The sequence below is a fragment of the Notolepis coatsorum genome (assembly GCF_963971535.1).
Source record: "Notolepis coatsorum genome assembly, chromosome: 6".
In the NCBI taxonomy this organism is placed as follows: Eukaryota; Metazoa; Chordata; class Actinopteri; order Aulopiformes; family Paralepididae; genus Notolepis; species Notolepis coatsorum.
This window is the reverse complement of record NC_140170.1, coordinates 49,352,644-49,365,475: the sequence shown is the minus strand read 5'-3', so window position 1 is coordinate 49,365,475 and position 12,832 is coordinate 49,352,644. Positions and strand designations below refer to the sequence as shown.

The following is a 12,832-nucleotide window of genomic DNA, read 5'->3' as shown; positions in this document are numbered from 1 at the left end:
GCAGACCCCCAAATATGGTCACGTTCAAGTGCTCAGTGCCTGTACTTCTCCTTGGTCTGACCCCTCCTTATTTGATACATGTGGCAGAATAGTAAACCCCCTCCACCCCATTACCCTCCCCCATCCATTCACCTTTCGTCTGTGCACCTTCAACCACCCCCTAACTCATTGATCGGGGATCCATTCCTTCACATACACCTGTTAATACTTCCTTTGGTCAATCCTCCTTCCAATTTGCTGCTCCCAGCAGTTGGAACAAGATGCAAAAGACTTTGAAAATGGATCCCCCTCAAGGACTCTTGTCACAGAGTTGTTTGCGCGCGCACACGCACACGCACACACACAACTGGTCCTTTTGTCCTCTTGCCAGGCCGTCATTGTAAATAAGAATTTGTTCTGCCTGGTTAAATAAAGGTTCAATACACACACAAAATAATCCACCTTGGCCAAAAGAAACCCCTGGAATAACAACTTCTACTTGGCATTAGTAGTAGTAACACTTACAGTTTAACACTGGAAAAACATGCTGTCATACAAAAAATACATTTCACCCTCTTATTTATTAATAATAATAATAAATTCAATTTGTACCGCACTTTATATTTGTGAAAATCTCAAAGTGCTACAGGAGATAAAGATAAAAAGTTAAATGAATAAAACAATTAAAATGAATAAAACAACCAATGAAATGGAAGAACATAAAAAATTTAATTAAATTAAATAAAAATGAATAAAAGTAAAAATAAAAGTAGAAGAAGAATTCAGGCAAAAGCCTTGTTAAAAAGAAAAGTTTTTAGGCCCCTTTTAAAAGCCTCGACGGACTGTGGTGCTCTCAGGTGGATGGGGAGAGCATTCCATAGTCTGGGTGCGGCAGAGCAGAAGGCTCGATCGCCCATGGTGTGCAGCTTAGTCCTGGGGGCTTTGAGGAGGTAGGCTGTGCCGGAGCGGAGGGAGCGTGAGCCGTGAGGAGGACTGGGGGGTGAGGAGTTCCTTGAGGTAGGCAGGGGCACCACCGTGTACGCACTGGTGAGTGAGGAGGGAGACCTTGTACTCGATCCTGTGTTCCACGGGGAGCCAGTGAAGTGATCTGAGGGTGGGGGTAATGTGATCATATTTGCGCACCCTCATCAGGATCCTAGCAGCGCTATTCTGGATGGTTTGCAGTTTTTGAATGCTTTTACTAGGGATCCTGATGAGGAATGCATTGCAATAGTCCAGCCTGGATGAGACGAAGGCGTGGACGAGTTTCTCAGAATCTGCCAGGGTGAGTGAGGAACGGAGTTTAGTGATGTTTCTGAGGTGGAAGAAAGAGGTCTTGCAGAGGTGTTTGATATGAGTTTCGTAAGTGAGGTGGGGGTTCATTTTCACGCCCAAGTTGGTGACGAGGGTGGAGAGGGGAATGTCCTGACCGGAGAAGGAGATGGTGGTGATGGTGGATGACCGGACCTGGTGTGGGGTACCGATCAGCATGGCTTCTGTTTTGGAGCTGTTGACCTATTTATCAGAGCACGGCCCACTGCCTTGAATTATTAGTCTGATTCTTTGTGTATCTGCCTGTAGAGCTTCATTTTGAGGACTGATCTTCAAAGCAGCTTGGTAATCTTGCAGACCTGTGGACATAATTGTCACATAATTAGCAACAGTGATGGTATTAGCATTACAGTAGGTAAGTTACTCAGATATGGTCAGTTGGAAAATGTGTCTGTACTGACCTCTACTGGTATAACATATGAACATGAGTGCCTGCTCTTCAGAAATGTTACCTGCAATGTACTCATAAAGTAGAGCACACACGCCCACTCTGGTAATCAGGTGCAGGACAAATGGAGGAACAACGTCAAAATGCATACACCGTTAAACCTGCTCCCACTGTGCATTTATTGAGAGATCAGTGTTTTGATTACGAAGGATCTTCGTCAGGATAAAATATCTTTAGAGATTATGTGATCGAAATGTTGCTCTCTCAAGAAACACACAGTGGGAGCAAGTTTAATAACAGTGTTTAACAATTTACCTGCAAATATGTAACCATACCCTATAACAATGTTATGCAATATTACATGTTCGAGTCATAGAATGACGGGTTTCTGCTCCGTGATGTTGAGAATCATAAAAACAAATATTCAGAGTAGAGCTAAAGTATTTAAGACATGGTGAGAGTTGCTAGGAGTGCCAATAATGCTGACCAGCACTGAACGAAGGTTATCCTATAACCCTAGTTACATGAGTTCTTGTGAGCGTTCTGCTACGCTCTATAGGGAGGTGTAGTCTGACGTCACTGGTTGTTCCATCCGTATAGGGATTCATCATTGGGAAAATGGATTATCGGCTATTGTAACAATTCTGCCGCATGAACATTGGCAAGCTTTCCATTTTTGCACAAAATGAGTTCCCTTCTACCACTAACATTATTGTTTAAGGGTTTTTGGTTGAAATAAGGTAGTTATAAGGTTTTTAATTTGTCGTAAAAAAAAAGAACTACATTTACCAGTAGGCAGCCTGTTCAGTGCTGTCGCCTGATCCACACTGTACTGTACAACTGTACAAGCAAAACTGTACATTGGAATATCGACGAAAACATACTTGGTTCCAAGAGGAGGGTTTTGTGTATTCTTGGGTTAGGTCATTTACTGTACATTGGAGGGGGTTGGGTTAGGACATTTACAGGGGCCAGTTTCAAATTGCAGTCTCCCGTAGGAGTTCTTTGAGAGTGGATTTGCTGTACTCTGTCTTCTACTCTAAGCCATCCTAGGTAGTCAAGTGGGCAGGGGTGAGGTGGGTTCTAGGAGTAAGGTCAAGTAGTAGTCTGACCAGTTTGTTTTGTGATGTTTGTAATCTTGTTTTTAGCGCCTTTGAGGTACTTTGGTACCATGAGGTGCAAGCATAGTCGTAGTACCCTTGAATGAGTGCTCCTGCCAGAGTCTTCAGGGTATTCTTGATTATCAGAGAGGAGATCCGGTACAAGAATCTAGTTAGTTGGTTGACTTTTTTGATTACATTGGATGCCATTTTGTCACAGGAAAAATTTGCCTCTAGGATGGAACCTAGGTATGTAATTTCGTCTTTCCTTGTGACAATATTGTCACCCACTGTAACTGAGAAGCCATCGGTCTTGCTGAGTTTGTTATTTGATCCGAAGAGAATGGACTTTGTTTTACCCAGGTGTAATGATAGTTTGTTATCAGCGAGCCAGGTGCAGATTCTGCCAAGTTCTGAGCTGAGGGTTTTTTCAACCTGCAACTTGTCAGAGACCAGCAGGGCTGAGTCGTCCGCGAACAAGAACAAGTTGCAGTCACAAGCTGACGACATGTCATTTGCATAAATTAGGAACAGTAGCGGTCCTAGTATGCTTCCTTGTGGAACACCACAGCTCACTGTGAGGGGGGGGGGGGGGGATAGGGTACCGTTTACCTCCACCATCTGTTCTCTCCCCTCAAGGTAGGATTGCATCCAGCTCACTGATAGACTATCAAAACCAATTGCTTTTAGCTTGTCAATCAGAATGGAGTGATTGACAGCGTCGAAGGCCTTTTGTAGGTCCAGCATGACCATGCCGCAGTATTTGCCCGCGTCCACCTCTTGTTTGATGTGGTCGTTCAAATAGAGAAGGCATGTGTCAGTGGAGTGGGATGTTCTGAAGCCAGATTGGAATTCGTAGATTCGATTTTTTTCCGCTAGGTACTTTTCGACCTGTTCGTAGACTATTTTTTCCATGACTTTCGAGATGGAGGTAAGAATAGAAACAGGGCGGTAGTTGCCTGGGTCTAATTTGCTGCCCTTTTTGTGCAGAGGGGTCACTCTCGCAATTTTGAAGTCCTTGGGGACGTGACCCTGTTTTATGGAGATGTTTATTATGTGTGTGATGACTGGGGTGATGGCGGCTGCTGAGTCTCTGAGGAATTTGGAGGGGATGTTGTCATGGCCAGTGGCCTTGTTAGGTTGGAGTGGAGGGCGCTCAGTTTTTTGAGTACCTCATCTGTTGTTACCATTTCCACTTTGAGAGTAGTCTTTGATACCAAGCTAGCTAGCTAGCTAGCTAATGTTAACGTTACCTCGCTAAACGTACTAGACGTTAGCAATGTCTACTGTCGTTAACCATTTTAAATTGGGGCATGTAGAGGCGTTTCGGGACAGAGTAAAATGTGCAGGTCCTCTTCTCAGACCTGCATCATGCCGGCTAGCAAGCTAGCTACACGTCACGGCCGGCTGATACCACGATAGCTAACTAACGTTACAAGCTCAAAAAACGTATAACTACTACTGTCGTGTCCATAAGTTCCCTGGCAGAATACTTTGTCTGTGAGGACAAAAGTAAATAAGAACGATATATATAACGCTGTATAGCATATTCTCTAAAAAGTATACAAAGAGGAGATAACCATTTTAAATCGGGGCATGTAGAGCCCGCCGTAAAAACAATAACATTATAAACTATACACAATATGTACAACGAAACAATGATTTACATTAGTATTTACAGTGATTTAATATGCAGTGAATACAAATAATGATAACGTGGTTGTTGCTTTTAGAAATGGTGTTTGGCTTCATCTGATAAATGGATATGATCACCAGAGAGATACTAGCCACAGATTCAGGGTCAGTTATTTTCCCATTGTACGAATTGTTAAGCTTATCGAATGTAAGGGAAATCTGATCCTAGGTCTGTGACTACAGGCAGAAGGCTACGCTGTGGTGACGTCAGTCAGCAGCGCCAAATAGCAGTGTAGTTTCCCAGCGAACAAAAACATAAACGTTGTTATTTTGCTTTACGTTTAATTGCGAATATTTTCATGTTGAGCTATAGATTGTGGATGAATACGCACAGAAAGGCACACCATGCCAACGTGCTTTATCTAAAACGAGCCGATTTAGAAATGGTCAATGGGGAAATACATTAAACAGAGGGTGGAACAGGAAAAAACGAAAATGACATAACCACTACACCTCCCTGTTGGACTAACTCGTTAATACCTACTGCATATACTGAAAGTCTTTTGCCACATCTACCCGGCCACGCCCATTTCCGGTCACATATATAACCGTGGAGCATGGCCGTGCTCATCCTTCCCGAGTCGTGAAAGCAGGACGCTCACAAGAACTCATGTAACTAGGGTTATAGGATAACCTTCGTTACATTTTGTTCTTGTCTAGCGTTCTGCTACGCTCTATTGGACAACAGGAGCGGAGCAGGACGTGAAGGCCCGATAAATGTACCCGCTGAGGTCCCCTTTACGACCATCAGAACACTGGGGAGGGTCCGGGCCCCCACACCCGTCCTAGTGAGGGGTGGAGGGACAGAACACTGACTGTGCGGAAAAAAAGGTGACGGCACCCAAAAAGACGGACATGGTGAGTAGACCGTGGGAAAAAAGGATATAACAACTCTGATATAACAACAATAGCCCTTACCTTAACTAGGATGTGCCCCAAAAAGAATATTCCAATTATCTGATTGCGAGTCCCAGTATTGGTGTCGATCGTGTCGCCAACATAATCCGCCATACATCATCCATCTGGAGCATTTGACGCTCCTCAAGCTGATCAGGACAACCGCTCCCCTTGCCCGACATGGAAAAGTCTGCCCGGACCTATATAATCGACGCACAGCCCAAGACACCGAGTTTCAAAGGGTGCTCGATACCGGCGCCTGGTAGGATGCAGCCGGTATTGCACTTTTGGGATCTCAGACTCATTCCCTATGATAACACCAGGCTCCCTGGATGGATAATGAATGGAAATATCGAATAAAAGAAATAACGATGAAAACCCGACTTTTCTCGGGTTTGGCGCTCAAGCTTCCGCAAGTTAACCCGAGATATCTCGGGTCTGGCCCTGAATGTGTTAAGGTTCTAAACCGACCCATAGACAGTAGAGTGTCTAGTTTCAGTGTTTCCTGCAGGGTATTCCATGAGTCCAAAAGCAGATCTACCAAGTTCAGTACAAACTCTAGGCACTCTTTAAGTGTAAGAAACTGGATTGTGTACGACAGGGTCCAGTGGTCCATTCCAATAAAGAACTAATATAATTTGGACAATCTCTAATTATGGCTTTATAAATAAAAAGATTCCAATGCAACTTACGTCTCTCTGCCAGAGAGGCCCACCCGACCTTATTATATAGGATACAATGGAGAGTACCATAACTATCACCGGTGATAAATCTAATGGCTGAATGGTAAACAGAGTCTAAGGGCTTAAGAGTGGAAGCCGCTGCATGTCTATAAATCACATCTCTGTAATCCAAAACAGATAGGAACACTGCTTCAACAACTCTCTTTCTGCTAATCATAGGGAAGCTATTGAATTTTCAAGATGAAATAAAAAAAGGCTCTATTCCCGGTTGTTGCTGTTTGTTACAAACCTTCTGCGAAGAGCTCCAGCTCACAGAAGGCAGTTCCTCGCCGTACGTGGGCTCTTGCTCTGGCTGATGCATTGTCAGCAACTGCCGGTGTCAACAGATCAAGAGCCTGCAGAGAATGATTAGTGGGTGTTCGTTACTTTACATTTCATTAATTGCACATAATTCAATAATGCAGATTGTCTCCTGGAACATATAGCGCACACACCAGATCAACAGTGATCCATACAGCAACAGTACAGACCTGAGAGGAATCCTCCATAGCTTTGTGAAGGTTTCGTAGTTTGAGATGACACGCTGCCCGGTTCGAATACAAAGCTGGCATCTTCCTGTTCAGCTTTATTGCAAGGCTATAGGCGTTCACCGCACCCAGATAGTTACCGTTTGCAAACAATTTGCTGTGAAAGTATTTAAATTATTGATTATATAACTTCCAAAAAAGCCCATCTAATATTCAAAATGGCCAAATCTGTTGAAGAGATTTTACTTACTCTCCCTTCTCCTTCAACCAATCAGGGTTCCTCTCTTCTCCCTGCAGGTCCCTCAGTTCCTCAAGGTCAGCATTTACTAACCGCCTTGCTTCAGCTTGTTTTCTGAGCCACTGTTTCAAAAGAAATCCTTATTTGACATAGAAATACAATTCCCAACATCACTTGTGTTAATGAAATCAGCATAGGGATGCATCAATACCACTTTTTCATGGCTAATACCAAACATGATTTAAGTATTTGCCAAGTGCAAATCTGATATATTACCTTTAGTGAGCAGTAGCTATAGACATGAACCATTAGTTTGGAGTCACTGGACAAAAACTATTGAGATATATTCCATTTTCATTGGAGATCTAATTGGCAGGAAATCAAATCACTTTGCTTTGATTTCTGGCAGTTGGGAGTATTGGAGAATGTCTAGGACACAGATACCCTGCTTTAACCAGCTATGAGATGCCACTGCCAGTAACGCTATCAGTGCATCCCTGTTTACTGTATGCTCTCCTCACAGGCGTAACCAGTTAGCTGCTAATCTACTTAGAGCAAATGAAAACCATAGGAGGTGGACCGGTATAATATAAAATGACATGCTGATTTATGATCACTAAATCAGACCTAATCAGAGATGCTCAAAGACAACATGCCAGTAACGGACGATGGACAATGGAAAATGCTTTCACCTCTTCCTCTTCCGGCACTTGAGATTCCCTAAGAGCAGTGGGGAACACCCGGGGGGTGAATTTGATTTGAATATTTCCAGTGGATCTCGGAGGTGGCAAATCCATCAGTTTTGTCTTGCTTTTTGAGTCAATGCTGCTTCTCTGATCTACACGTGGAGAGACAGATATGTAAAATGAATGTATTAAAAAAACAGTTAGCAAGGATTGAATAAAAAGTCTGCCCAAGCCAGGATACAGCTGATTTTTACTACGTTTGACCTCACTTCCATTTGAAGAGCTGTGTTCGTGTGCCTTTGTTATGGTTTTCATATTGTCCTGGTTGGTTTTCTGACGTTGAAGTTTCAGTTCAGCTTCCTCCGTGGCTATTTGCTGCTGCTGTAGTTTCCATGCCTCTAATTCGGCTGTGGCTTTTTCACGTTCATTCTCCTTCATTTGATGGATCCCGTCTTTCTCCTCCTGCTCAAACTGACGAATGGAGTAGGATAGAAAATGACAATGTTTCCCCAGAACAAATTCACAATATAGGCCTATTATATCTGTGGACACAAGATGATGTGTGTAGGCTTTGTTGTGGTGGGGCCTGTATTATCACTCTCATCATACTCCCCCAACCTACAGTTCAAACCCATGATCACAAACCACTATCAACGTGTAACCGTTTGAGCTGATTTTCTTTGTTTTTATCTTGTGTTTTGTGTAACTATAATATATATATATATATATATATATATATATATATGTTGAGTTTATGTGTTAATATGATAGTATGTAACTGCTTAACTGTTTCCACAAGAGGGCGCTATAGGCGCAAGGAGACGTAGCTATTGTAGCTGATGTCAGGTAAGAGGGTATATAAGGGATTGTTCCCTCCCCCCTCGATCTCTTCCCCATCTACCTCTCACAGAGAGAGGTCTCATGGTGCATATACAATGTGAAATAAACCACGCCGATTAAAGGCTAAAGAAGGACCTTGTCGTCATGAACCCATTATTGTTGCTCCCCAGGTGACTCGGTCAACAATATATATATATTTTTTTACTTGTCTGTCACTCGACATGTAAAAGAAGGCCTCTGTGACATTTTCAAGTTTAAATAAAGGTTTAAACGACTGAACCGTGTAGTACCTTCATCATTGTCTGCAATGCATATTTCCCTTCTTCTCGCTTTTTGGTAGCCTTGGCTTTGGACTCCATAGCAGACTTTTCCTGGTCTTTCAAGAGTGCCATTTCCCTCATCTCTTTCATTCTCTCTTTATCGTCTGAAAGAGATTCACACCATGTCAACAAGAGTGCTTTGTGGAAAAACGTCCAAAATGGACAACAAGCTTGGTAGCTATAGCTGTAGAATTATGTGGTGCTGCTATTGTGATATGAACACACAGCCAGATCTGCTTTCTTACTGTTACATATCATGAGCTGATCCCACAGTTTGTCTGTCCTTTTCTGTAGAGTGATAACGGCAACTCCGTTTCCCAGCTTCGCAGTGCTCTTGCCGTCGTTTACCGGTTCGAATAGGAACGCTTCGAATAGAAACGGTGGGAAATGGACCTGCAGCGCAAATGGGTCATAGTAGTCAGACACTTTACACAACAAGGCATCTTATGTCAGTTTTGTAGTGCTCTGTTTGGAAGTTCAAATGAGGGAACACATGAATGAATGAATGAATGAATGAATGAATGAATGAATGAATGAAAACTTTATTGCACAGATTGCAGAATGGGTACAATACAGTATGGCTCAATACACACAATTGTTAAGGGGATTGTGTGTATTGGATACTCCAATACTAGTTCCCTCAGCTCGGAACTAGGCAAAATCTGCATATGGCTCGCTGATAACAAACTATCATTACACATGGGCAAAACAGAGTCCATTCTCTTCGGTTCAAATAACAAACTCAGCAAGACCGACGGCTTCTCAGTTACAGTGGGTGACAATATTGTCACAAGGAAAGATTAAATGACCTACCTGGGTTCCATCCTAGAGGCAAATCTTTCCTGTGACAAAATGGCATCCAATGTAATAAAAAAAGTCTACCAACGAACTAGATTTTTGTACCGGATCTCCTCTCTGGTAAACAAGAGAATACCCTGAAGACTCTGGCAGGAGCACTCATTCAAGGGTACTACGACTATGCTTGCACCTCATGGTACCAAAGCACCTCAAAGGCGCTAAAAACAAGATTACAAACATCACAAAACAAACTGGTCAGACTTCTACTTGACCGGTCCTTACCCCTAGAACCCACCTCACCCCTGCCCACTTTGACAACCTAGGATGGCTTAGAGTAGACGACAGAGTACAGCAACTTGCAATGGGCCTGGTCTACAAGATACACTATACGACTAAGGTACCCATGTACATGTCAAAATACTTCCCAAAGGTCAGTGAATACCACAACCACTACACCAGAGGGAGCTCAACAAATCATGTTAAACCCAGATTCGGCTCAAACAAGGGACTAAACACGTTTCGCAATTATGCCACATCAATGTGGAAGGCCCTACCCAAAGCTGTAAAGGAATGTGAATCCCTACCCACATTCAAAACCGCTCTTAAAGAGCACCTACGGGAGGCTGCAATTCTAAACTGGCCATGGTAAATGTCCAACCCCCCCCCCCCCCCCTCCTAATAGACAGTCTCCTCCCCACCACATATTCCCTCCCCGCCGTATGTATATCTCTCTCCCACCCACCCACCCCCTCCTAATGTACAGTCCCCTCCCCATCATAATATATACTCTGTCATATACTCTGTCAGGATCTATGGGTAACAGTACTGTATATTTGAATATCGTATATGTCACAAATGTAACAGTACTAAATACCTGTATGTCCCTATGCCATAAATGTCATGTATGGTGTGTATGTCAAATGTCTATATGAATTGAAAATGGGGGGCCCTGATGTAAAGACGAACGTCTTTCGGTCTGCATCCCCTTAACAATTGTGTGTATTGAGCTGTACTGTATTGTACCCATTCTGCAATCTGTTAAATAAAGTTTTCATTCATTCATTCAGACCAGAGAAAGACATTTGTCTTGTTTACATCAGGGTCCCCCATTTTCAATTCATAGTGAGATAGAGACACAGGGGTGTAGCTCCAGATTCTGGGCCCCATGAAAGAATGTATTTGTAGGCCCCCAGTGAATGCGAGCGCGCGTAAGCGCGCAAGCAGAAATTTCTTGGCCATTTTTTTATTGATGAAAACGCATAATATGGTTTTTACCTATACATTCGGATCAGCAGTTCAGCACCTGCACTGTTGGTGGGTGAGCCTAGTAAAGGATGTCGCATTGCGTTCATCTTCAATGAATGGACCAATGCAATAGTCTACCAAAGCCCCCCCTCTCTCTCTATATATCTCTCACACACACACACACACACACACACACACACACACACACACACACACACACACACACACACACACACACACACTTCAGAAACAAACATAGTATCAATGAGAGCATCAATAATACACCTGAGTGATGTCTAGTATAAAAAAAAAAAAAAAAAAAAAAATTGGGGGCCCCCTCTCAGTGCTGGGCCCTTGGAATGAATGAATGAATGAATGAATGAAAACTTTATTAACAGATTGCAGAATGGGTACAGTGCAGTACAGCTCAATACATACAATTGTTAAGGGGATGCAGACCAGAGAAAGACTTTCGTCTTGTTTCCACCAGGGTCCCCCATTTCCAATTCATCGTAACATATATGACATACATGACATACAGATAGACAGTACTGCTACATCTATACATTTATGACATACCAGATTTGCAATTACAGTACTGTATTTGTGATACAAAAAGAGTCCAGAAAGAAAAGAGTATATACATTAGGCGTAGAAACTGTACATTGGATTGGGTAGGTGGGGGTGGGACTGTACATTGGAGGTGGTTGGGGGGGGGGGGGGGGTAGGAGTGGGGGGGGGGGGGGTGTTGGCGGGGGTTGTGTTCGGACATTTACAGGGGCCAGTTTCGAGTTGCAGTCTCCCTTAGGTGTTTTTTGAGAGTGTTTTTGAAAGTGGGTAGTGATTCACATTCCTTTACAGCTTTGGGTAGGGCGTTCCACATTGATGTGGCATAATTGCGAAACGTGTTTAGTCCCTTGTTTGAGCCGAATCTGGGTTTAACATGATTTGTGGAGCTCCCTCTGGTGTTGTGATCGTGGTATTCACTGACCTTTGGGAAGTATTTAGTCATGTACATGGGTACCTTGGTCGTGTAGTGTATCTTGTAGACCAGGCCCATTGCAAGTTGCTGTACTCTGTCGACTACTCTAAGCCATCCTAGGTTGTCAAAGTGGGCAGGGGTGAGGTGGGTTCTAGGAGTAAGGTCAAGCAGTAGTCTGACCAGTTTGTTTTGAGATGTTTGTAATTTTGTTTTTAGTGCCTTTGAGGTGCTTTGGTACCATGAGGTGCAAGCATAGTCGTAGTACCCTTGAATGAGTGCTCCTGCTAGAGTCTTCAGGGTATTCTTGTTTACCAGTGAGGAGATCCGGTACAAGAAACGAGTTCGTTGGTTGACTTTTTTTATTACATTGGATGCCATTTTGTCACAGGAAAGATTTGCCTCTAGGATGGAACCCAGGTAGGTAATATCTTCTTTCCTTGTGACAATATTGTCACCCACTGTAACTGAGAAGCCGTCGGTCTTGCTGAGTTTGTTATTTGAACCGAAGAGAATGGACTCTGTTTTGCCCATGTGTAATGATAGTTTGTTATCAGAATCATCCTAAGCTACCCCCCCCAGCTACGCCCCTGTAGAGACACATTGTGATTATAACGTTAGAGTATGTAGAAAATATACAAATACGTCTATGTATTTAATGTGTATCATAGAATATAAATTTGAGGTGAAACGAGCAGCCAAAGACACTCTCAGCTGACCGGGGGCAAAGTTACCGGTAACGTTATACTATTATAGCCAGCAATAAATAATCTTACCTTCAAATATTCGTCCGAAGAAAGTACGTCTACCTTCCCGGGCTTCATTCCCTTTAATGGTACAGTAATACAAACAGTAGATTCTGTTTGTGTCCACGTGTAGTCTTTAATTATCAAAGGCATTTTAAAATCGTGTTTTCTGTATCTGTTCTCAGTCTGTGGTTTTCAGGAAGTAGCGAGTCGCGTCTGGTTACTATAGCGACCCCAGGACCCGCCCACACTTGCCTCTACGGCGGCCTGTGATTCCGATGGTGACGCGCGAAATTCAGAGGATGAGCGATATGTAAATAGTCCTTAAATAATAATAATAATAATAATAATAATAATAATAATAATAATAATAATAATA

The 12,832-nt window shown here is 43.0% G+C and overlaps 1 protein-coding gene across 1 annotated transcript; it reads right to left on the bottom strand.

Moving 5' to 3' along the window:
* Window positions 1-235: 235 nt before the first annotated feature.
* Window positions 236-12,606, bottom strand: dnaaf4 (dynein axonemal assembly factor 4; the record flags this gene model as incomplete). The annotated part of the gene is made up of 9 exons (XM_084316904.1): window positions 236-1,610; window positions 6,364-6,469; window positions 6,605-6,758; window positions 6,852-6,961; window positions 7,532-7,677; window positions 7,795-7,996; window positions 8,656-8,789; window positions 8,931-9,078; window positions 12,484-12,606. 9 exons carry the CDS (start codon window positions 12,604-12,606, stop codon window positions 1,495-1,497), a joined length of 1,239 nt encoding a protein of 412 aa, XP_084173030.1. The 3' UTR covers window positions 236-1,494.
* Between the last annotated feature and the right edge of the window lie 226 nt (window positions 12,607-12,832).